General features: G+C 36.3%; 1 protein-coding gene across 2 annotated transcripts in view; it reads right to left on the reverse strand.

Moving 5' to 3' along the window:
* SLC25A12 (solute carrier family 25 member 12) overlaps positions 1-27,247 on the reverse strand; it is a 90,839-nt gene that overhangs the window by 35,061 nt on the left and 28,531 nt on the right. For both annotated transcript variants that reach the window (XM_065880327.1, XM_065880326.1), the window contains exons 4-9: positions 26,608-26,723; positions 18,409-18,548; positions 8,115-8,261; positions 5,816-5,954; positions 5,047-5,140; positions 3,384-3,468 (exon numbers count right to left, since the gene is read on the reverse strand). In XM_065880327.1, coding sequence (XP_065736399.1) covers positions 3,384-3,468; positions 5,047-5,140; positions 5,816-5,954; positions 8,115-8,261; positions 18,409-18,548; positions 26,608-26,723 — 721 coding nt within the window. The remainder of the gene's footprint in view (positions 1-3,383; positions 3,469-5,046; positions 5,141-5,815; positions 5,955-8,114; positions 8,262-18,408; positions 18,549-26,607; positions 26,724-27,247) is intronic.

Here is a 27,247-nt window from a genome sequence, read left to right on the forward strand (position 1 = left end):
TGTAATAGCAGTTAACATTTATTGCATGCTTACTAGGTGTAAGTGCATTATCTCATGTAATTCTCACAATAACCCTATGAGATGGATACTACTGTCTCTTCTTAATAAATGAGGAAACTGAGAAAGGAAAGATGTTACATAATCAGTCCCTAAGTTCTTAACCTCTGCCTCTCTCATAACTTCTATTTCTGAACTCACAGATTCTCCATCATGCATATGTGCTTTCATAACAACTTTCATAGATTGAGATAACAACAAAACATGCCTTCCTTCCTATTTTGTTTTTTTTGTTGTTGTTTTTGGGGTTTTTTTGCGGTACACAGGCCTCTCACTGTCGTGGCCTCTCCCGTTGCGGAGCACAGGCTCCGGACGCACAGGCCCAGCGACCATGGCTCACGGGCCCAGCCGCTCCGCGGCATGTGGGATCTTCCCGGACCGGGACAGGAACCCGTGTCCCCTGAATTGGCAGGCGGACTCCAAACCACTACGCCACCAGGGAAGTCCCTTCCTATTTTTTATCTAAGTTTCAAGTAAATTCCTATAGAGGAACACTCTACATACAAAATGTAAATAATCATGTATTCATATTTGGTAGTATAGAAAAAATAAGAGAATCAAAAATGTCTTCTGAAAGTGACATGGAAACAGTTATGGTTAGCACTAATGTAATTCTGTGGCTTAGAGAATTTTAAAAAACAAGTCAGTCACTAAAATTGAAGTCTATATGGCTGCCTTAGAATGCCTCATAAATCTAAAATACGTTAACTGAAAAAACCTGTTTCTAGACTGAAAACTGCAGAAAGTTTATTACTTTGTTTGCTATAATAACTTAGGCATATTTTTATATTATTCTACTTGGGTCCTAGCCTATATTACTTACATAACTTTTAATGCTACAAGGAAAAAGGAAGATACATTAAAATTTTTGAAAAAGAAAAAAATCTATTGATTCACATAACTTTTACAGAATGCAAGAACTTAAAGGATTCTTAGAAATATCTGCAGGTACTAATTTTACTAAATGAGAAAGTGAGGCCCACAGAAACTTGTACCAGATGCCAAGGACAGTAAAGGTCAGAATTACAATGGATATAACTGGGGATATTAACTTGAATCCCTCTTACATAATCTTCATAAATCTATTTCTATGAAATTCTAAAAATTATTTATGACTTCTTTGAGTTTTATTTTCCCAGGTGTTGTTTTTACCCTAATTTACAGGGAAAAAATAGATTTTAAATCTTCATTTTATTTCTCTATTCCTAACCCTCAGCAATAAGACTACCCAATCTAGCTGATATGTGAAAGGAAAAATAATACAGTCTCTGACCTTCCTCCTTTGAGACCAATGTAAGAACACCCAGGATCTCTACATGCTCTCTGGAGACTGCAGATCCCTGTGCCATCCTACTGTTAGAGAAAAGGCAGAGGAGGCACTCTACCACCATCCTGGATGCCAATCAGAAACAAAGGGTAAGAAGAGTTAGTAGTGGTTTTTATCACTGCCCATTTTCTAAGTATCTGACAAGAGCTTTGAGGCCATCCATGCCAGCATAAAAAGCACCAGTGCTGCCACTGAAGGCACATCATCTTCGAATCTGTCTTCAAAACAATTTCCAACAGTATCAGAATTACATCACCTTCCTAAGGAATCAGAAATATGAGTGACGCAGACTTAGGGCGCCAAAGATTACAAAAGTAACTTTCATTTATGGCCTCCAGGAAAATCGCTAGGGGCAAGAAAGGCAGGTAAAACAAAAAAGAGTGGCAGAAAGGCTTAGAAAGGAGGAAATGAGTGGGTTTTTTTAATTCATCACATTGTTTTTAATAAGCTAAATGAGATATTCCCCAGTTACAAATATTAAGGATACCCCCAAGGAAAGCTCTATTAATAGACCTGTAACACTAAAAAGTATCTCCTTTTGAAATGCAATTTTTCAAACTTCAAGAATAAATTTTTATAAATGTGTACTACAATATATGAAGTTAAATTCAGTAAGAACTCTTTAAATATTTCAATACATCTCAAATTTTAAATAATTTTATTAAATTTTACTATAAATCAATGAATTGGAATAAATCCATCTATTTTTTTAAAGGATCTGAGAACGTGTAACGAAAAGAAACTTTGATGTCAGCAGATAAGAGTTTTTTGCTACTAAAGAGGCTAAATCACAGTAGGTTACAGATATATTTTAATTTACACACACCAAGCAAAGTATTAACATAAAATGCAGATATAAAAGCAATTATTTTCCATTTTCAATTTACTTACCTGACTACAAAAGTTCTTGTTTATTATACAAAGAAAAGCTGGAAATTCTAATTCGTTTTCAGAGGCAGAACCATCATTCCATGGAGTTCAAGTAGAAGAAAGATTTGCTACTGAAACTTCCCACAGTGAACCACACTTATATACTTAGATCTTTCACTAGCACATGTGGCTATTCAACAGTGTGGTAGCAGTAAAGAAAAAGCAGACTTGGTCTCTTTCCATGGCATGCCCATGTAGCTTTTTTCTCTCTCTTCTTGTCTCCTGTCTTCATCCCCCCTCTCCCCATACCCTCTCCATCTCTCCTAGCCTCAAAGGGCATCACAGTCTCCTAAAGAATCATGAGGGACACGGGTTTCATGTTTCAAGGACTAGCCCTCCTATAACCCTCACCGCTGCCCCCCCGCAAAACTATATGACCATTGCTGCAACTGAGGCTTCCTCCAAATGCTCCAGAAGTAGGGCTTCAGCTTAAATCAGATTTGTTAAAAACTGCTCCATTCCACTATTCAAGTTAATATCATGGGGTTTATTTTCCTACCAAGACAGTATTTTTACTGTCTATAGGACTCAGAGCTATTGTTTTTATCACTCAAACAAAAAACTAATATTATCAAAAATGTAATAATAATCAAGGTTTTCCTTCTGATGCATTAATCAGATAGTTTTCCTGTGTTATTGTTGTAACCTATAAGACACATTCTCAGTGAAAGATTTATTTCAGTAAAGGAATGTTTTGTATTTTAAAAACCCTATAAATATCAGTTTAATGACACAAAATGAATTTAACACTTATCTTTAAATGTCATTAGACAAATGAAAGGAAAAAACTGCTACTCCTAGGGGGAGGGAAGCCAAGCCCATGTATGTCTGCACTCTTATTTTCCTCATCTTAATAAGCTAAAAGAAAAAACCACAAACATAAATCTAGTTGCTCCATAAAATACTCTGTGAGGGTAGGCGTAAAAGTTCCATAAAGGTAGTCTTTGAGCTAAGTAAAATCTTTCTGTAAAGCAGTTTTTAATTTTCATAGATTCAGAAGCCTGGGGCTGTCATGTACATATTACTTCGGCATTTTTGAAGGTGATTCTGTTTATGAGACTCCTCCTACCTGTCTCTGAAGTTCTGCCAGGTTGTAAGGTAAGGCCGCCTCAGCCAATGGGGCTATTCTCTCAATATCTGCCAAAGTCAAGCGCCTTCAGGCAAAAACACAGGAAAGAAAGAACTGTTAGATACCAACAAACTTCTCATACTAAGATCATCTTTCTTCAGAATAAAAGAGGGTAAAACGAACTATGGTTTAAAAGTAGTATTTCTCTATGCACACAGATCATTTTAGTGAGAGAAATAAAAAAAACTTCAGACGCTGCTTGCCACACAAAAAGCAAAAGACTCTAAAGAAATAATGTGGAGTACACAAATTTAATGACTCCAAAGACAGATAATAAAATTAAAGAAATAATTCTTGCCAGAAGCAAAGTATAAACATTGACAGTTCATACACACATGCATTAAATATGCGTAAGTGCAAAGTCTCTTGAGAAGGATAAAAATAAGTGATAAATACCGGTTGTCTTTAAGGGGAAAAGGGAGAAGGGTAGAAGGGAGACATTTTTACGGCATGCTCTTTTAAACTCTTAAGAGTTTTGAACTACGCGAATGCACTACTGTTTCAAAAAAATTTTACTTTAAAATAAGTACATTCCCTGAACTAGCTAGTACGTCATGTCAGATCCAGTTTTGAGAAGCACTTTTTGAAAGCATTTATTATCATGGAGGTATAATACCTTTACTAAAAATGTGAATTCTAGATGGATGAGACATGGCCTGATAGTTCATGTCAATCACCAAAGACAGGTTGGCTTATCCAGTATCATCTCCAGCTCAACAATTCATTATGTAGCATGAAGGTAATAAATCATCTATGTACACTCAACTTCTATTAGTCTTCAGTTCTAGGGTTAAAACCCATTTTTTCAGATATGCCTACACTTAAGTAACTACTACAGGTGACTAATAAAATCTGATCACTTAGCAGATCACACAGGTCCTACTGGGTGCCCAAAGACAAGGGTTTTTCATCTGGATTTGCATGAGACTTTGCACATTAAATACTCTCTATGTGCTTTGGGTTTTCTCAATCTATAAAACAGAGGCATAAAACATCTGAGCTTAACTATGATGATAATGTCACAGGCATATTTCAAGAAAATGATACTCTCCAACACAAAATGGTATATACTGTTTAGTAAAATCCCCATTCACAATGAATCAAAAAGATTATAAGATTCCTGAACATGTACTTCAATTTATTTTATAAATTTAGGCAAATGTCCACAAATCACTAAAAATTCCTAACACCTCTAGAGTCCAGATTAAATCAATTTTTCTGTCCCTCTCTTATTTTTGCCACTTCCCTCTCCCCCTCCTCTATCATTTTTCTTCCTTTCCCGTTTCCCTCTCTCACACCTTACTCCCTTTCAACCCCTTACTCCCTTTCTTTTTACCCTCTCTCTCCATTTCTTCCCTCCCTTTTTTCTTCCCCTCCTCTCTCTTTTTTCCCCTCTTGTCCTCTTTCCCTTTCCCTCCCTCCATCTCCCCCTATCTTTAGTCTGTCTTCATCTGTCTCTCCTTCCTCCCCTGTTTCTCATATCTGTCTGTCTCTCTTTCTTGAAATGTATATACTGAATAAACTATTGTTTAAAAGAACACCACTGCTTCACGTTAAAATAACTGTCCTAAAAAATATCATGAAGAATTATTGGAATAGTTACCCTGTAGCATTATATAAGTCTGAAAGCTGGTACAGGATATCAATTTCTAGTGGGGTGACTTGTCCATAGCGTATGGCACTCTGGGCAAATTCCTCTGGAAGAAAAAGAAAATATTTTAAAATCTTAAAAGATTCTTAACATTTAACAAAATTCTACCTTAACCAACTATTATCTGAAAGCTAAAAACATTTCAGTATTATTTTAAAAGGCTAAAACTGAATTTCAATGTCTAAGTTCAATTATATAGAAATAACCACAAAAGTATGAAAGCTGGCAAAAGATAAAATGTTAAGATGATGAAACAGTAAAAGCAGATAAAGATAAATTAACTTCAGAGATAAAACAATCTCTTTAGGATCCTCTCTCTTGTCTTGTTTATTTGATTTGGTCTCCAGAGTTACAAGACAAAAGAACTGGCTCTTCTCCAGTCACCTAAAACTTCCCACTACAATTCAGCAAAAGGAGTAGGCTTGCCCATCTTTCTGTGGCAACTCCTTCCTCATACAAACAAGCCGCTGGCACTAACCTGTTTGACAGACTGGGCCAAGGTTCTTTTCAAAACTGTCAAAGCCACTTTTCCATTCCTGACCTCAGCATCCCATTAAATCCACCTGAATTTCTGGAGACCATTATGGCCCAAGTGAAGCATACATACATGGTATCATACTTTCTAGATCTGGCTTCAGAGTAGTAAACTTAGACCAACCTCATTCCCTAGATAAAGTGAAAATGCTGAGATTCGAATCAATGTATATTTTAAAAATCTTACCCTTTGTGACTTCAACATCTTTCCTTGTGCCAGCTAGAGTGCTATATATCTTACGAACAAGCTCCATGTTATTCAGTAAGGAGTTAAATGCATTGAAGTACGAGAAGCTAACCTGGTGTGAGATACTTCCTCCAGCTGCCTAGGAAATGACAACACAGAAAGTTAAACAAACAAACAAAACCAAAAAAATACATTTATGGACACTGAACTTTTCTCAAAGAAGATCCAAAGGAGTCTTCATTACTAAAATGATTAACAGCCAGTCCATAAATACAAGGAAGGTATCATGCTAAAACACTGTCAGTGTGTTTCATGCCCTCAAGGAAGTCTATGTAATTTAGGTGTTAAGGAAGAAAGCAACATCTGGAAGTTGGACTTCATGGTTCATCTACCTAAAAGGTCAAAAACAACAAATACAATTATCACAGATCAAAACCAATGATTATTTAAACAGGATTTTCAAGACCTTCAACTATGGAACTCCTGCTAGTTCTGGATAATCCAAACCTCAATGTACAATATAAGGAGCATTTTTTAAACTTGCTTTTTTTCCCACACACATATACAAAAACCAGTGGTAACTTTAAATTTTAAGACTATTTCACTATGTCAACTCTCCTAATCTTTTCCTTTTTAAGCTTATTGTTATAGTTAAGATATAAAACAGTCCACGCTAGGTTCTGAATCTCTATCACAAAAGGTACAACTACCAAAAGCTCCAAAAGATGTAGGGAAAGTCTAGGGATATAAATCATGTCTTTAGTAGAATAGCGCTAAAGAGGCTCTCTCATGCCTGAGGAAGGATGGGGGACAATATGGCCTTCATTACCTCTACAGGGTGAGGAAGCAATTTCTCCCTCTGTCCAACACTTGGACATAAACTCAAAAGTGAATATTTTTCATAGCTTGCAAAAGCCTAATTTCTAAGCCAAGAGGCAGAGGAACCCAGATGATTAAAAACATTCTCTATTAAAAACTCAAAAGAAATACTCATAGAAATACCAGTGTGACAACCTTAATCATAAAGGTCTACATTAAGGACAGTATAGGTAATGCTGGGCATATGTTCCCACCCCCACCATCCCTCACACACATGCATTAACCTAAATATATATGATACTTGTATTAGCCTGAATTTGGATACCAGCAACCCAAACGCCAGACTCCAATTATTTAACACATTCCTCCAGAAATTGAGATGGCATTTGGTAAACTGAGGCTGTAACAGGTCTATCTAACCCAACTGGAAAAGATTAAATGGGTCCCCTCACCCCAAGGCACTGAGTCCTTCTCTCTAGGATTTTCTTTCCTTCTTCCCTCCTTCTCTCCCTTTCTTTCTTTCCCTCCTTTCATTTTTTGGCTGGGGTACAAGGTGAGGGTAGGGGAGTGGGAGATGAGTGTCAAGGAGGTGAAATGTGTAGGAGAAAGTGACATGCTCCATGTTCAAATTCACTGAAGAAAAAGAACAGAAGTTGATCTTTCTACCCCCGGTCTGAATCAGGGATAATAATCTTCAGCTGAAACAACAAAAGCACTCATTGGCTTCCCTCCATTTAAAACAAGCAGCAATCAAAAACTTATACATAAGTACAACACATGAACAAGAAAACTGATAAGTGAGGACAGTTTCACCATTCTTTGTGAGGAAGTGGATGACATCAGTTTGCTATTGGTCCAGATGATTGCTTTACAGAGATTAGCAGTTTAGAGAACAAAAAACTGTCTGGTCCATGCAGACTGAATGCACAGGTGAAGGGGCAGAGAGAGGAGTGAGCCACAGAAGCTGATGCCCACATATTTCCTCCATACCTTCTGCCACAGCCATGGTTATTAAAACAGTGTAGAGGCCAGTGATGATCCCTCTAGCAAACAGCACCCTGCTGGCAACAAATGAAGGAGCCATCCTTATAGCAAGGCTTTGGGAGCCTGGTGGGATGGAAAGAGGCCAAAGGTGAAGGCAGTAGTGTCTGAGAGAAGTACTGCCCACTGGAAAAAGTAATTGCACACCCTTGTCTACAAACTCCCCTGTTTTCTTTAGGGGGACTCTGTAAATGGAAATAAACAATTTGGAAATACATGAGAGCAAGATGGTGGTGCTGAAAAAAGCAGCTATGATCTGGGGAAAGACTATTCACTATCACCCCCACCACCTCCTCCCTTACACACACCTGTTTACCTATTACCAACCAAGCATAAAGTTAGAATAGTTGAGAGTGCGATAGGCCCAGGGATGCAATCCAGGACAATGGTTTCAAAGGTTTAAGGAAACAGAAAGTTGAAGTGGTTGCTTTTTACTTACTGAAACTAAGTTCTCCTCCACAAAGGGAGTAAGCATGTGAGACCGAATGGTAACCATGATGTCACTGAAATCCAGACCAGAAATCATGCCACTTTTGCTTTTGTCTTTCAGTGCAAAGGCTTGTCTTGCATGTTCCAATTGTAGTTCCTGGAAGGAAAGTTAGAAATGGGGCCTTAGGTTAACTAAAGCACATCCTGAGTGTATGTTTTAGAAAAGAAGGATAGACATCCTTCCCCTACATGCATTTACTACAAAAATGAACAATATACAGCTCTGAATGTACAACAAAACTCTTCATTTTTTTTTAAAAAGCATGTTTTCCTGAAAATATACTACATGCTACTCCTCAGGAAAATTGAATCACAGAATGTCAATAAAGAAAAGGGAGGAAAAACAACCTTTGTTTACTTGAGAAGTTTTCATCACTGAAAACTTTTCAGAGTATCTTTTCATTGCTTTAAGTTCTACCTTTAAAATAACTAGTAACTCTCCTGCTTGAAGGCATTCTTATCATCCAAGAGTTCTTTCTGAATTACAGCTGGCTCTCCACATCCGAGGAAATTCAACCTCAGATTCAACCAACTGAAGCTTGAAATTCTAACGTGAAAGTTATGAATAACAAACTGCATAAATAGTGTTCAGCTATCACTCTGTGTGGCTTTGAGTGATACTCATAAACTGTAGAACAATACAGAAGATCTCCGAACTTTTAAACTACTGGGCAGCTGACTTTTGTAATAGGTGATATCAAAAACAAAAGGTGCTAGTAATACCCTAAGGACTATATAAAAGTCAAAATTTAGAGCATTTCTGCCCTGAGGACATATGACATAATCCAAATAAATCTGTTATCACAACATAATAATAGTGCTATTAGATGTCATTTTCACACTATTTGCAACCGTGGAAATAATACTCCTATCTAAATATATAAATATTATTCACAACGTGAAATATTGTAATTTAATATTGTAAATATTGTAATGGCAATTTGCATTGCCATTCATTTATAAAAGCCTACAAATCAATGTTGATTTACCCTTTTCTGACATTTAAAATAGCTTTTGATAGAAGTTTCACCCTTTTACTAATTAATTATATTTTTCTATATCTCAATAGTAATTCAAAGACATTAAAATTGCCTTAGCAGGTGTTTGTCTCATAATTCATTAAGTTATACATTTGTTTTATATGGTTTTCTGTATTTGTATGATATTTAACAATAAAACAAGTTTTTAAAATATTTTTTCTTAGCAGGTTGATAGGCTAGAGACAAGTATATCAAACCTACTAAATCTTTCAATAATCTTAACTTTTAAAAAATTTAATAACAACATTGTGGAAAACATCTAAACATTTTAACATCCATCATCACACATGTAAATATTTTAATTTGAAATATTTATAAATATTCAAATATTCTATTGGTCTTGAAAAGACCAATAGAAGTAGAGAAACTAAAAGTCAACTGGTAAAAATGTATGAAAGATAGAGTACAAAATAAACAACCAGCATGATTTGACAAAGTTTTCTTTCCAACCCCTTCTGCTTTTTAAAACTTTCAACTTATTAAGGTATAATTGACAAATAAAATTATAATACATTTAAAGTGTACAATGTGATGATTTGATATATGTATATATTGTGCAAGGACTCCCACCATTGAGTTAATTAACACATCCATCACCTCACATATTTATCTTTTTTTTTTTGATGAGAGCACTTAAGTTCTACTCTCTTAGCAAATTTCAATTATACAATACAGTATTATCATCAGCATGTTATAGATTAGATCTTCAGATCTTATTTATCTTATAACAAAGTTTGTGCCCTTTTTCCAGCCTCTTCCTATTTCTCCCACCCCCTAGACACTATTCTACTCTGTTTCTACATGTACAACTTCTTTTTTTTAATTCTACATGTAAGTGATACCATGGAGTGTTTGTCTTTCTATGTCTGGCTTATTTCACTTAGCATAATGCCCTCCAAGTTCATCCATGTTGCTGCAAACGACAGAATTTCCTTTTTAAGTTGAAAAATATTCCATTGTATGAATGTGGAATAACATACATACATATATATATATATATATACACACACACACACACACACACACACACACACATATACACACACACCACATTTTCTTTACCTATTCTTTTGTCAATGGACACTTAGGTTGTTTCTACACCTTGGCTACTGTGATAATGCTGCAATAAACACAGGAGTACAAAAAAAAAAAGTAAACACAGGTGTACAGATAATCTCTTTGAGATGATGATTTTATTTCCTTTGGATATATACTCAGAAGTAGGACTGCTGGATCACAGTAGCTCTATTTTAACTTCCTGAGGAACTTCCATACTGTTTTCCATAATAGCTGTACCAGTTTACTTTCCCATCAACGGTGTACACAGGTTCCCTTTCCTCCACATCCTTGACAGCATTTGTTGTCTTTGGTCTTTTTAATAACAGACATCCTAACAAGTACAAGGCGATATTTCATTGTGGTTTTGATTTGCATTTCCCAGATGATCAGCAATGCTAAGCAACTTTTCATGTACCTGTTGGCCATCTATATGTCTTCTTTGGAAAAATGTCTATTGTGGTCCCTTGCCCATTTTTTAATTGCGTTTTGTTTTGTTTTGCTACTGAGTGGAATGAGTTCCTTGTATATTTTGGATATTGACCCCTTATCAGACATGTAGTTTGCAAATATTTTCTCCCATTCCATAGCTTGCCTTTTCTTTTTGTTGATTGTTTCCTTTGCTGTGCAGCTTTTCAGTTTGATGTAGTCCTACCTGTTTATTTTTGCTTTCGTTTATTTTGTTTATTTTTTAATTTGATGTCAAATTCAAAAAATCATTGCCAAGATTGAAGTCAAGGAGCTTACTCTCTCTGTTTTCTTCTAGGAGTTTAAAGTTTCAGGTCTTACGTTCAAGTTTTTAATCCATTTTGAGTTGATTTTTGTGTATGGTTTAAGACAGGAGTCCAGTTTCATTCTTTTGCCTGTGGCTGTCCAGTTTTCCCAACACCATTTATTAAAGAGACTACCCTTTCTCCACTGTGTATTCTTGGCTCTTCTGTCAAAAATTAATTGACCATATATGCATGGGTTTATTTCTGGGCTCTCTATTCTGTTCCACTGAACTACGTCTGTTTTATGACAGTGTCATACTATTTTGAATACTATACCTTTGCAATATAGTTTGAATTCAGGAAGTGTGATGCCTCCAGCTTTGTTCTTTCTCAACATTACGTTGGCTGTTTGGGGTCTTTTGTGGTTCCATACAAATGTGAGGATTGTTTTTTCTATTTCTGTGAAAAACGCCTCTGGAAGTTTGATAGGGATTGCAATGAATCTATAGATCACTTTGGGTAGTATGGACATTTTAACAATATTAACTCTTCCAATCCATGAACACAAAATATCTTTCTATTTATGTCTTCTTCAATTTCTTTCATCAATGTCTTATAGTTTTCAGTTTACAGATCTTTTACTTCCTTAAATTTATTCCTGTTTTCTTCTTTTTAATGTTATTGTAAATGAGATTGTTTTCTTAATTTCTCTTTCCAATAGTTTCTTGTTAGTGTACTGAAACGCGACTCATTTTTTTTTTTTTTGCGGTTCGCGGGCCTCTCACTGTTGTGGCCTCTCCTGTTGCAGAGCACAGGCTCCGGAGGCGCAGGCTCAGCAGCCATGGCTCAGGGGCCCAGCCGCTCCACGGCATGTGGGATCTTCCCGGACTGGGGCATGAACCTGTGTCCCCTGCACCGGCAGGTGTACTCTCAACCACTGCGCCACCAGGGAAGCCCGCAACTCATTTTTGTATACTGATTTTATATCCGACAATTTTCCTGAAGTCATTTATTAGGTCTAATAGTATTTTGTGTAAGCGTAAAGTCTTTAAGGTTTTCTACATATATTATGTCCCCTACAAGCAAGGACAATTTTAATTTTTATTAATTTAATTAACTTAATTTTAATTTTTCTCTTTCCAACTTGGAAGCCTTTTATTTCTTTTTCTTGTCTAATTGCTCTAAGGACTTCCATTACTTTTTGAATAACAGTGGCAACAGTGGACATCCTTGACTTGTTCCTGATCTTAGAGAAAAGGCTTTCAGCTTTTCACTACTCAGTATGATGTTAGCTGTGGACTTGTCATCTACAGCCTTTATTATGCTGAGGTATAGTCCATCTACACCTAATTTAAGAGTTTTTATCATGAAAGGATCTTGAATTTTGTTAAATGCTTTTTCTGCATCTATATCTATTGAGATGATCATGATTTTTATCCTTCATTGTAGTGTATTAATGTGGTGTATTAGCATATGTTGAACCATCCTTGCAGCTCAGGAATTAAGTCCCACTTGATTATTGTATATGATCCTTTTAGTATACTACTGAATTCGTTTGCTAATATTTGGTTGAGAATATCTGCATCTATCTTCATCAGGGATACTGACTTGTAATTTTATTGTAGTGCCCTTGTCTGGCTTTGGTATCAGGGTAATACTGATCTTGTACAATGAATTTGGAAGAAGTATACCCTCCTATTTTTTGGAAGAGTTTGAGAAGGACTGATATTAATTCTTCTTAAAATGTTTGGTAATATTCATCAGTGGAGCCATCTGGTCCTGGACTTTTCTTCATTGAGAGGTTTTTGTTTACTGATTCAATCTCCTTGCTAGTAACTCATCTGTTCAGAGTTTCCATTTCTTCATGATTCAGTCTTGGTAGGTTGTATGTGTCTAGGAATTTATCCATTTCTTCTAGGTTTTCTCATTTGTTGGTGTATAACTGTTTATAGTAGTTTCTTACGATCTTTATCAGTTGTAAGGTCTTCTCTTTCATTTCTGATTGTATTTGAGACTTCTTTTTTTCTTAATCTAGCTAAATGTCAGTTTTGTTTATTTTTTCAAAAAACCCATTCTTGGTTTCATTGATCTTTTCTACTGTCTTTCTAGTCTCTATTTCACTTATTTCTCCTTTGATCTTTGTTATTTCCTTCTACTGACTCTGGGCTTATTCGTTTATTCTCTTTCAAGTTCCTTGAGGTATAAAGGTAGATTGTTTGAGATTTTTCTTTTTTCTTAATGTAGGTGTTTATCACTATAACCTTCCTTCTTAGAACTGCTTTTGCTACATCCTTTAAGTTTTGGCATGCTGTGTTTCCATTTTCATTTGTCTCAAGATATTTTTTCATTTTCCTTTTGATTCCTTCTAAGAACCATTGATTACTTAGGAGCATGTTGTTCAATCTCCAATTTGTAAATTTTCTCCTCTTCTACTTTAGTCATTCTCCCTAACATACTCCAACTTTCTATCACCTCAGCTCCAACCACATCACCCTTCAAATGAAGCAGGAATTTTTTATCTTTATTTCAACCTTAAAATATGGTTGAAAGTGCTCTCCAAGAAAAGGCTATTCCTAAGCAGCATCAGAAGCACACACAGCTCCACTCTATCTTACATAGGCTTTCCCTTCCTCACTCTTTTTTTTCCTCCCTATTTATGCCTTTGTTATGTCTTTGTCTTTTCCATGCATGTCTTAGACTCTCAGAAATATCCAGTGGCAACCATGGGCATGATTAAGCCTTATTAATGACATTAATTCTGAAGAAAAGCAGAATCCTCACTGCAAGAGTAATGCAAGAGTTATGCTGGAAGAACAGATTTTCTATTTTCTATTAGGTCAACAGCTGAAGGACTCCCCTGTATCTTTTAAAGATATATATTTGAAGTATCACATATGAAACTATAGAGTGTATGGGATTGGCTTCCAAATGCTCCAGTAGGGAACAGAGTGGAGAGTATAGATAAAAAAAAGACTGGCCAACATTTAATAATTGTTAAAGCTAGTTGATGGGTACATGGGGGTTCATTATACTATTCTATTTTTAAATATATTTGAAGTCTTTCAAAATAAAAAATTAAAATTAAGGACTTCAAAAAGAAGCAACCAAAGGAAAAACGTTCTGCATATAAAGCTCTCCATTTATGTAGTATAATCAAAACATCAGGGTAGAAGAGATACTGTGATCACGCTAATGAAAAAAACAATACTCTGGACCTATAAAAGATAAAATAAAGATATTCTAAAGAGATAAAAATACTCTAATAAATAAAAGATAAAATAAAGTAAATCTGCTTCTAGATTGAAAGGGTGGGAAAGGGGAACTGAGGGAAAGGGTAAATACAGGAAGTTATGTTAAAGCTAAAGATCTTGTGTTTTTAGAAATGCATTTCATCTAACTATGAGATGAAAATAGCAGGGGTTCAGAAATACTGTGGCTTTGGATGAGACTGAACTAGTACATTTAGCTCTGCTGTCTTTCAAATCTCTACTCTTCACTAAAAATCACACTAAAGAATGAAAAACAAAACAATACAGAAACTCAAGGACAAAGAGAACAGAAAAGAAGACAGCAACTACATTTTTAAGATTAGAGGGACTTCCCCGGTGGCATAGTGGTTAAGAATCCACCTGCCAATGCAGGGGACATGGGTTCGAGCCCTGGTCTGGAAGATCCCACATGCCGCAGAGCAACTAAGCCTGTGCGCCACAACTACTGAGCCTGCGCTCTAGAGCCCGCAAGCCACAGCTACTGGGCCCGTGTGCCACAACTACTGAAGCCCGCACACCTAGTGCCCATTCTCTGCAACAAGAGAAACCGCCGCAAGAAGCCAACAACGAAGAGTAGCCCCTGCTCACCACAAGTAGAGAAAGCCCAACTGCAGCAGCAAAGACCCAAATTGGCCATAAATAAATAAATTTACAAAAAAAAGATTAGAGGGCAAAAGAGCAAATGACAACTGGCTTAGCAGGCCCAAGAAAACCAGAAGTGAGGAAAGCAAAAAAGCAATCCAATGTACATGACAGAATTTGCCAAAGACTTGTGAATTGGCTATACTAGTACCCCCAGAAGTAATGGTGAAGGTGGAGCTGAGAACAGGAGCCTTAGATGGAAGCCTGTTTATACAGCAATTAGTTACCTGCTATACTCCACCACAGCCAGGCCACTAGCCCTTTCCCAACCCTGGAGGACAACTAGGTGAGTCTAACAGAGGATCTCCGGACTAAGGGAGACCAGGCACAGATGAAAACAGGTAATTAAATGAAAGTCCATCTCCATACTGAATGTTGCAGACGGCTAACCCTTTTGTCTTACTCAGCAACCAGAATATCAAAAGCCAGATCTAGGGCTTCTCTGGTGGCGCAGTGGTTGAGAGTCCACCTGCCGATGCAGGGGACACGGGTTCGTGCCCCGGTCCGGGAAGATCCCACATGCCGCGGAGCGGCTGGGCCCATGAGCCATAGCCACTGAGCTTGCGCGTCCGGAGCCTGTGCTCCGCAACGGGAGAGGCCACAACAGTGAGAGGCCCGCGTACCGCAAAAAAAAAAAAAAAAAGCCAGATCTAATACTCCAGATGGGTGGCTAAATCATTATTCTGATTCCCCAATCCAAAGTAAAAGACCTGAACATACAGGCATTAGAGAGTCCCTGGAAAAAGAGCCCAGCCAGAGAACTTTACAGTAAGGTCCAGTTAATAAATCCTGCCATGAACCCAAAGCTCCCAATAAGCCTCAATCTTAATTTTAATATGAGCAGAGGACCAAGAACCATCAGACATAGGAGAAGAGCTACTAACATGAAAAAGAGAGACCCAAACAAAAAGAAGGAAAGTAACTTGACAGAAACAGACACTTCACAGGGAGAAGAAAATTTAAAAAAGAAACAAAAAACCAAAAAACCCTGCCTCTAATATGTTTGGAGAAGTGAGAGAAAATACTACATCCATGAAAGAACAGTATGCTATTTTTAAAAGAAATATTTAGAAAACCAAAAAGAACTCTTGAAAATTAGAGATACAACAAAAGAAACAATAGAAGGTTCAGAAGGAAAACAGGAGAGAAAAGAAAACTAAAGGATCATACATTTATTATATTTACTAGTTCTAGACAGAAAAAAAATAGAAGAAAAGTAGAAAGAATATTTTCAAGAATTGAAGTACATAAGCTTTCAAATTAAAAGAGCCCCTGAATGCTCAGCACAATGAATAAAAATAAACTCACATCAAGGAATATCATCATGAAATTTCAAAAGGCTGAAAAGAAAAAAATCTTAAAACTCTCCAGAATGGGGAAAAAAAAAGTTTCAAAACAGAATAAAGATTAGAATGGTACTGGACTGCTCAGTGGCAACACTGGAAGCTAGAAAACAAAAGAGATATATTTTCAAATTAGGAGGAAAATAAATTACTAAAATTCTATACCCAGCTAAACTAAAGGTAATGATAGAGCAGAGGTTTTCATATATCAAGTCTCACAAAAAAATTATTTTACTTTCCTTAGGAAGCCCCTGAATTAAGTATTCTACCAAAAAGAGGGAGCAGGGATTTCCCTCGTGGTCCAGTGGCAAAGAATCCGCCTTCCAATGCAGGTGATGTGGGTTCAATCCCTGGTCGGGGAACTAAGATCCCACATGCCACGGGGCAACTAAGCCCGCGCACCGCGACTAGTGAGCACGCGCGCCTCAGCCAGAGAGCCCGTGTGCCGCAGACTACAGAGCCCATGCACTCTGGACCCCGCGCGCCACAACTAGAGCAAGAAAACCCACATTCCACAACTAAAGAGAAGCCTGCACACCACAATGAGCGCCGCAATGAAAAATCCCATGTGCCGCAACGAAGACCTGACACAGCCGAATAAATAAATAGATCAAATAAATATTTTTTAAAAAAAGAGGAAGCAAACCATAATAAAGGAAGAGATGAAACCCAGCAAATGGGAGGTTCAACATAACAGAAAAGCAGATGGAGTCCCCAGGATGAAGGTGAAGGGAGATCACAAGCTGACAGCTATGTAGTAAGTACAAAGTCCAGTATCAGACAGTTCCAGGAAAATGGTGTAGGGGCTGTGGAAAACAGTCTGGCAGTTCCTCAAAAAGCTAAAAAGTTATGACCCAGTAATCTCACACCTTAGGGATATACTCAAAAGATTTGAAAACAGGTATTCAAAAGCATACATGTATACCAATGTTCATAGCAGCACTATTCATAACAGCCAAAAGGCAAGAACAACCCAAGTGTCCATTAACTAATGAATGGACAGACAAAATATGATATATCCATACAATGGAATATTATTCAGCCATAAAAAGGAATGAAGGACTAATATATGCCACACACAGATAATCCTTGAAAACACTATGCTAAGAAAAAGCCAGACACAAAAATTCATATTGTATAATTCCACTGATATGAAATATCCAGAATAGGTAAATCCATAGACAGAAAGTAAACTGGAGCTAAGGAAAGGCAAGAATGGGGTGTTAGGGCTTCCCTGGTGGCACAGGGGTTGAGCGTCTGCCTGCCGATGCAGGGGATGTGGGTTCGTGCCCCGGTCCAGGAAGATCCCACATGCCGCGGAGCAGCTGGGCCCATGAGCCATGTCCGCTGAGCCTGCGCGTCTGGAGCCTGTGCTCCGTGGAGGCCACAACAGTGAGAGGCCCACATACAGCAAAAAAAAAAAAGAATGGGGTGTGAATGTTTAACTGGTACAGGGTTTTCGTCTGGGGTAATGAAAAGGTTTCAGAAGTAGAGCTGGTGGTTGCACACACGGTGAATGTACTAAATTGTGCACTTTCACATGGCTAATTTTATGTTAATTGAACTTTACCTCAAATTTTTTTAAAAAGAAAGCAAGCTCCTGGATTGCTCCAAGAGGATGAAATTGACCAAACACCTACTCTGTTTTAAACATATTAAAATGAGATTGTAGTAACTGAGGCCAAGTCTGAGAATGAATTGGCATTAATATACAGAAAATGAAATAATAAAAATTAGAATCGCTAAGAAAATCATTTTAGTCATGCACAGTGTTTACAAAATTGTGGTGATTCAAATATGATTACCGATCTAAGCAGAATCATGACATAATTATATGGAGGGAGGGGACAGAAAATGTCCAAGTCTGTGATAGAGAGGGAAAGGTGAAAAAGCTAGCTCCTAATCTTCCATAGTTCAAATTAAATAAAAAATACCTAAAAGTGAAAAATTAAAAAGTAGAAGTGCCAGCACATGTTTATTATTTAAAGCTATGAAAGTAAACACTGAAAGAAACAATTACGAGAATTTAAATAAGTTGCCTGTAGGAGTGAGAAATGAAAAATGGGGGTGAAATGCCACAGAGGATTGCTATTTTTTGTAATAAACCTAATAAAGCTAAAAGGGAAGGAGATGGAGGAGGAGTGGTATATATTTACGCTGGTTATGAAAAACTAAGCTCACCTGAAGAAACTGTGTGAATTCTGTGTAGTTAAGATGCTTCTTCCGATTATGCCCAAAATGCAGCCGGATAAATTCACAGTCCCAGTTAAAAGGGATATGGTGATGAATAGTAGTCTGCCCAAAAATTTCTTTGACATTTTCTTGAAAGGGAAAACAAAAATAAATAAATTATATCTGGAATAAGTAGTTTAGTCCACTGCAATGTTCCTACAGAAAGAAATTAAGAGAAATTTTAAAAGTCAATATTATCTGTTTCTACTAACATTAGCTGCAAAATTTTTTGTGCTCAGAAACCCATGCACAGGAGCACAATTGATACAAAATATAATTTTACAGTTAAGATTGTGTACCATTACATATAAGGCCATGAGATTCTTAATTTCTCTTGATTTAATTTTAATTAGAAAGTGATTTATATCTTGCATTATAAATGGCTGCTACTTTGCATTCCAGTAAAATCAATAGTGTTTTCCCGGGTACTCAAGGAGTCGAATTAAGTCCTTTATCAGAAGCATGAATACCTAAATTACAGTATAATGCAATATTTGTCATACTAAGTATGGCTTGATTGAGGCTTGATTATTACATTCACACTAGCCTGAATATGTCTATTGAAGATAGGTATAAGAAATACTATCAAAAGCATATCATTAGCTCAGCAGCAAGCACCTTATTAAAAGCTTCTGATATTGTCAAAAATATGGTCTTGACACAAAGCTACAAGATCCCCATAAAAACCATGATTATTAGTCTCAGCTATTAAAATATTTTAAGATAAGTGAAATTAGTGATTCACTTTTAAGTAAAGAAGGACTAAACACAGTATACTAACTTTTAGATAGGAACCAGTCACACTGTGTAATATACAACCAAAACGCTCTGACAGCTTGTCTTCATGCACTAACAAAGTCATTCACTTTCTTACACCGTTCTACACTTACTATGAAAGTCAATTCACAAATGACTGGTACTTTAACAAGCATAGACTGGATAGACTAATTTAGAAGCTCATGCCAAAAAAAAAAAAAAATCGTTAACAAAGTTAAGAAAGCAGGAAGCCCGTTTTACTGATGTCTTAACAAAATTATTTTCAAATTTAAGCCAATTATATTAGTGAAAGGATTTTACTATCTACAGCTATCAATTATACTAAAGAATTAGTAAATACAAGCTTAATGTTTTATAATCTCCAACTATGCTATTTTATCTAATTTCTGCAAATTCTTTGAGTAAGATATAAATCTCATATTGTAAATGGTTTAATGGATTCCCTTTAGTTTTAATATACTTTTTTTTTTTTTTTTGATAAAAGCATTGCTATGCTGGGGGAGCAGTAGGGAGTGTAAGAATCCTGAACTGGAAATCCTACCAGTCTGGACTCAACATGACAGCTCTGAATAGATCACAGTGATTAGTCAGTTGGAAGGCGGCATTGGATGTCACTGGGGAGATGGGATTCTCATCTTTTCTTTCAAATGGAATGTAGCATTTATTTCTGGCCTAAATAGCAACAGTATTTCAGAGTTTTCAAATCATGTCAATTATTTTCATCTTCCATAAACACAAATTAAATATATGAGTTTTTGTTTCTGAAAGCAAAGAATTAATGCAATACAGCAAGTCATGGGATCCTAACCAACACAAAGGATTACCCTTGAATCTATATGAAACTTCAACAAGTCATAAGATATGTTAAAGTTTACAAAATAATTAAAATAATAAGGATGGCAAAAAACTATTTAGAGTTAAAAGTATTATGGCCGTTTAGCAAAGATTTTTTTAGGATCCTCCTAATTCAATTAATTAGTTGCTTCTCTTTCCAAATTAATTAATTTGATTTCTTATTTTAAGTGTTAAACTAAGGGACTATGAAGAAATTAATGGAAAGCATATTAGGATAACTTAAATTACTACATATATTTAAGTAACATTAAGATAAATTATTAAAGGGAATGAGTTATTTTATAACCTTTATTTTAAAGGTCACAACTCCCAAAACTCAACTATTTGATAGGAAATATACGTATTGCTACCTAAATAAGTTTTATATAACAGTGGAATAAAACTGAATTCCCTTTGTATGACTGGAAAATATCAGAATCTCAAGTGCGAAACTATATCAAATAAAGCCAAAGATTCAAAAGCTTTCAAACTTATGAAAATTTAATGAACCATGAAAATTGTCTTCTATTATCACAAAAAGGATATTTATAAACCAAAATTACAATGTATAATTTACATTCAGAAAAATAGCTCTAAAATAAAAACTTTTAACTAAAATCCTATTTTGTAAACTACTTAGCAACCTTTAAATAAAATCTTACAATACCTTTGAAACAATTAAAATGATGGCTTAAATTACTCATAATAATTTCCCCAAATATAAAAGTGTCATTTTCCATGAATATTTGTTTAAACATTTCTCCCTTCACCCAAAGTGGTCAGTTGACAGCTTTGTATATGGTTTTATTATGACCATTATTATGTGCTGTTGTTTATTAACTACCCCCAGACACTTTTAATTATTTTAGCCATGTCACAGGCTACAAAATTTCAAACCTACTTTGGCACCTCTCAATATTCCACTTCCCTTCTGTTATTATTTCCACTACCAACTGCCTAAGGCTAAATCAGGAAGCTTACAGAAATAATTAGTACAACTATTGTTTTGAAGTCAAATTCATAATTACCACTTTACTTTTACCAGGATATGCTTATTTAAAAAAAAAAAAAAGTTATACAAAAGCTCCAGAACTGGAGAGCTTATACTTGTGTGAGGCAATAGCCCAAAGAGCTGATGATCATCTTATCTTACCCAGTTTTATCAGGTTCTGTGCGACATGAAAGGGAGCACCAATAATCTCAAATATACCCAATATATCTAACTGAAACTACATAGCAAGTTTCCCCCCAGAGAGAATCCCGTCTTTCCAGTGGCAAACAAGGGTCTTTAGCTCTCCAAGGAGTACTATTTCAGTGGCCACAGTTCTGGCTTGGATGAAAGGGATATGATAGTCACATCTTATTGGCAACAAGATCATGATCGAGTGTTTTATACTAGGTTGGCACTGCTAAGGGGAAATAGGAATCCATTTGTTTTCTGACATATAGAAAACAAAAGACCACTTTTTCACTTCCTGCAGAGCATGGGCTCATGAAAGAGATGGTTTATAATTCCTCTGAAAAGGGAATTGGGGCCAGATACAAAAGTAGCCTGTCATTATGTTCTATTTGCTTAAAGGAGAGGAGCACAATGAGTTGTCAGGAGGGCAGGTAATGGTGACAACTGTGATTAAGTAAAAATGTTCACAGACATATAACATTAGTCAGTTTAGCTGTATCAGTCACTTATGATGATTGCACTAGATGAAATACATCGAAGCATATATATTATGTAAATATGTCTTAACAGAAGTTTTAATTTCCCCAGCAGCCCACACTGTGTCTCCCCATCTCATCCACCCTCATCCCTCCCCTGGTCCTTATGGGAGCTTCCTACTGGTCTTGTTCACCTTTCTGCAGTACAAAATTACCTCTGACCGGGGCTGGCACTCTTCTCCAAGACTGCCGCCATGCCTGTTCCATGAATGAGCCTGGAAGGAGCTGCTGTACCAACGGTGTGGCCAGAGAACTCCTCCTGTAGGTATACAAGCCATCAGCCCTGTGACACAGCCCACCTACCATCAGCCCAAAGACATACTGATTCCAAGGATTCCAGCCCAGCAGGAGCCACTCCTTCCAACTTATAGGCTTGAGATCAAACATTTTTATTGTCAGGGGAAAAAAAGTCCTCAATAGCTGAGTTTCACCTGCACAGTTCTTAAAGTGAAGTCAGAGGGGCTTTTAGAAGGACTCCCACCAGGAACAATGAATATCCTTGTGTATAACTGAACAAAAACAATGGCAAGACTTGCAGAAGTAAAGAGTTTCTCAGTGAGGGAAAACTTGGGGGGAAAGAAGAGGAACGACTAAGAAACTAAAAAAGAAAAAAAAGGAAAACAACAACAAAAAGATCAACAACAGGAGCTTGTAGAAGTCCCAGCCAACCCAGCATGTCAGGCCAGACTTCTAGGTTCTATTTCCAGGTGGCTCATTAGTTTCCTGGGTGACCTCCTCTGTTTTACTGAGGGAAAAGTATTTCTATTAACCCTTTACCTACCTCCAAAAGGGACTACTGTACAATCAGTCAACAGAGTAGTCCTGCTGCCAAATATATGTAAAGGTCCACTTCTCAGGAAAAATGAGTTTACATTTAAAGAGCATCTATTACTATAGAAGTTAGATGCTTCAACAATCTATCACCAAATGGCATAAAAACAAGTAAAACCATGTTCTCTTTTTACCTCAAATTCTAAGCTACTCTATAGCCTTGAATATTAACGTGACCTTCTCTGCGATACCTGAAAGGAGTCTCAAAAAGTCTTCCTGATTTAATTTGAACACCCAAGTGAAGCTCTCATTCTTACCAAGTTAAACTAGGCATTTATTACCATTAGAATTTCATATTATACCATGTCTATAGCTTTGTTTCCACCGAGAGAGGATATGACATTTTTCATATCTAGACTTCCATCTCCTAACTCTTTTTAACAATAGCAGTGGTCATGCCTAAAACAGCCCAATCAGATTATTATTCCCTTTAGGGAAAAAGAGTCTGTTTTAGAGGCACAAATGGAACACATTTTTATTTGTTATACATAATGATGGTCAAACATAGTACAAAATTGAAAGGAATCCCTACTTTTTGAGGGTTCTACAGTCGGGGTAAAGATGTGCCCCTGGAAAAGTTTTCTTCAGAGAGTTCCCATTCCCAGGCAAACACTTTGGAACACAATGTTGATGAGATTTTTAATAGAAAATTTAGAATATATAACAATTATTAGTTAATAGGTAAGAGTGTTGTTGGGGGTTTTTTTTTAGAATGATTACATCCTTGTTAAAGCAATAGGGTTTTTGGGTTTTTTTTAACTTGGGACAAATGCATGGCAACTATTGACAACACAATGTAGAATAGCTGGTTATTTAGGGTATGTCAATCTAATTCTATTGAGCAGAATATCCAGTACACTAGTGGACAACAGTGAGACCAAGGCAAGTTTACACAATATCTAGCACACACCAGTCATGCAATGGCCCCTATAAGGCTCATGCCACCAGGCAGAAACAGATATACAAGCCATTAAGTAATCATCCACAGCATGCATTAGAAGTTTTACTAAAAGAACACCAAAGAAGAAACAACTGATGATTTTATTCACTCTTTTAAAAACTCCAAAACCCTCTCTTGAGCTTGTACATTCTAAAATGGATGACCAAGGTCTCAATGTAAGTCCTCTCGCCCAGAGCAGAGGTATCTCTAATTAAAAAAAAAAAAACTTGTCCAGCATTCAAGTAAATGTTGTTCAATACTGATATATATAAATATTTGCAAAGATACACACAATTTAAGTACACAATTTGATGTGTATAAAAAGCATATCTAAAAAAAAAGCATAGATGAGAATATACACAAGTACACAGATAACATCATCGTCATAGTCCATGAGATATACTGACGGCGTAATAGTCTTTCCCCACTCCATTACACCTTGCATCCAATATTCTCTCCCGCCTTTCTCTCCTGACGTGCACAAGAAAAATCTATACTTTAAATAAGCTCCAAACTAGAAAACATAAGGCCATCTGGTGAAAAGGATTTAGAGTTAGAATGGATCTAAATTTTCCTTTTACCTAAACATACGTCTATAAATACATAAGCACAATTCATTTTATTAAGTGAGTACAAACATGAAAACTGACCTTTATCATAGGTCCAAAATCCTATTAAAACAAACTCCAAGTTAATTATTTCCTTATGTTGAAATTCTGTAGTCTCGAATACAGCCTGAAATGAGTGGGCCTTAGAAATTTTGTTAAATGGCATCTGTAACAGTTTCAATGCTTTTCTTCTTTTCTTAAGAATATAAAATTAAAATTTTTCTCCTTCATTATGATTTTTTTCATCTTAGTTAAGAAAGTTTGTCTAAAAATGAATCCTCAGAATTCGGGATGTAGGGCAGGGAGGGGAAATGGTCAAGGTCCCCAGCAAATAGGTGAGCACCCTCAAGAGAACCATCCAGTTAGCCAGGGACCACAGGAACAATGTCGAAAGGAAGATAAGAATCTTCCTAACTCTAGATTATGGAGCAGCAGAATGAAGGATTCTGGAGGGTTTATATGCTCTTCAGTTCAGAACAGGTGCTATAAAAACTAAAACTGATTTGTTCTGCTTTTAATCCTAATTATATTTTCTTGAAATTTTAACTCATAAATCATAGTCTGAGGGAAAAACAAAAGATCTATAAAACGCTAAAGTTGGAGTCTAATAACTACAAGCTTTCATTTGCATGAAATAATGTGTGTATAAACCATTCAGCTACTTCCTACACATTTTAATCTGCTAATCAACAATGGCATGAGTCTCTATTGTTAGTCTGTTGAATAAACTGACTTGAGTGACTTATTTTTAAAATAGAAATTGGAAAAAGCAATCAAATGGAGGAGACACAAAGAATCATGATACCAAGGTAAAGGGGACCAAAAAAAATAGAATTTGGTTTTGGGAAATCTAATTCTTAAGAAATGGACACATGACAGAAGCACGGGTATACTGTCACTAAGGCAGATATTTATATCAAGTTATTTCCCAAGCATCTGTGCATCACATTTGGAAATAAGGTATATGAGCATGTGTGATACTTATAGAAAATGCAGCATTCTCAGCAGTACAGGGTTAATGCTGAATGATGAGATGATAAAGGCTTTATGCTTTAAACTATAAAATCTGGGTGTTTCTGAGGAAAATCAACATTCTTTAGGAGGCAGAATGGCCAGAGCTTGCTCCAAAGCAGAGAGAATGCCAAGATAAACACAGACACCTAAAGAGCTCTGCATAGGTATTTATTTGGGAAAATCTTCTGATAACAGAAGACAACTGGGTCAGTGGGCAGAAAGAAGGAAACAATCAATGCCAAGCTAGAACATGTGCCCACTAAGATGACAGCAAAGGCGCACTGGTCCTTTCAAATACCTGTATTTTCTCACCATTCTCACCATAGCAGCGATACATCTTCCTCTGGGTTTAACTAGAGGATATTTGTTTTATAACCAACACTACAGTGAATAAATATTTAGTGCTGTGGCTCAGGGGAAGCCTGATTTTCAAGAGTTTCCCTACCACATATTGATTCCAATTCACACCACTAAAGGGGTTCAAGTTGAGGTTTACAAGATGAAAAAGTTCTGGAGACCTGTTTCATTACAGTGTGAATATACTTAACACTACTGAACTGTACGCTTACAAATGGTTAAGATGCTAAGGTTTATGTTAGGTGTTGTTTTACCACAATAAAAAAAATCCAAGTATTAAAAAAAAAAGGGAGGAGTGCTCTAGGTCCTTGATAACACTACATTATTTTTATTGAAAAGCCTCTTGCAGGAAAAAATTAGCTGATACTCTTACTAAACACATACTAATTTCTGCAAGTAAGCCTCTTCAAAAAACTAATACATGTCTATAGATAGAAATCCTAGCTTGTATGCTTTGAGACATCCACAATGTGCTAGATTATGTGCCTACCAAAGGATTTAAATTGATTTCTACATCCAATTCAAATGGCAACTTTAATATTCTAGCCTTTTTGCCTAAAACCAAAAATCTAAAATGGGGGTTCAGAGAATGCTAACTATTCTTGCCTTAAGTCCCTCCTTCAGTTCCATTCTTAGGTGTTAAAATGACATAGCAGCAATTTTCCAAAGATGCTCCAGAGAAGCTCTGAACTCTCTACCCAAAAATTCCTGAAGGTATGAGATGATTACTCCACGTTGTTCAGTCTGTTTCATAAAAAATGTTGCCCAGGCTGGCCCAGAACAAGATAATTTTACACCACCTACTTTAGGAATGTGAAAGTGTCAGAGAGTCAATGAGTTGATGTAACAACATTCCTAAATTCCTTAATTTTTTGCAATAGTCTAATGCTTAAAAGAAAATAAAGCCATTTTAATTTTATCTATGTATATCCTTTTAGGAAATTAATACTTCATTTTTTGACTAGCTCTTAAAATAAGCAGCAATCTATATGCAGTTACTAAATTTAGCAATTAAAAACTGAACCAGCCTCACTAACTTCACTTAAACATATAATCTTTTTTTTTTCTTACCAAATGTCACCTCTCCATTTCCACTCTTGTCAAACAATTGGAAAGCCACTATGAACATGGAATCTGGAGCACATAAAACAGATTCAAATGCCAAAAACTCTTGATAGGAGATCAACCTGGAATAAAATATAAAATATTATTGGCTGGTAACCTGCCTTTACAGTATGAATTGTAGCTCAGGGTAACCAAATAACTGATGAAGGGAAGTGTCTCTTTATAGTGGTATTCCAGATAAGAAAGAAAGAACGAATAATAGAATGTTACCGTTTTGTAAACCCTTAACTCATTAATGGACCTGGGCAATAATCAATAGCCTCTAACATGGCAAGAAGAAAGAGACTAGACTGAAAATAATTGAACCTGAATCTGATCAAGTCTCTAGATCAGAGTTTCTAAAGCTTGGCCCTCAATCATGCCATTTGAAGCTGGATAACTCTTTGCTGTGGGGGCCTCCTGTGCATTCTATCATGATTAGCAGCATCACTGGCCTCTGCCCACTAGATGCCAATAGCACCTGCCCCACCGAGAACCACTTTAGATGTAATCAACAATTTACAGAAAAATACAAAGGACAAAGGAACATCTCAAATTAAACATTACCACAGAAACACAATCAGCAAAAATGCAGACTGTGGCAAAC

This window comes from Phocoena phocoena, chromosome 7, assembly GCF_963924675.1.
Source record: "Phocoena phocoena chromosome 7, mPhoPho1.1, whole genome shotgun sequence".
NCBI classification, from domain to species: domain Eukaryota; kingdom Metazoa; phylum Chordata; class Mammalia; order Artiodactyla; family Phocoenidae; genus Phocoena; species Phocoena phocoena.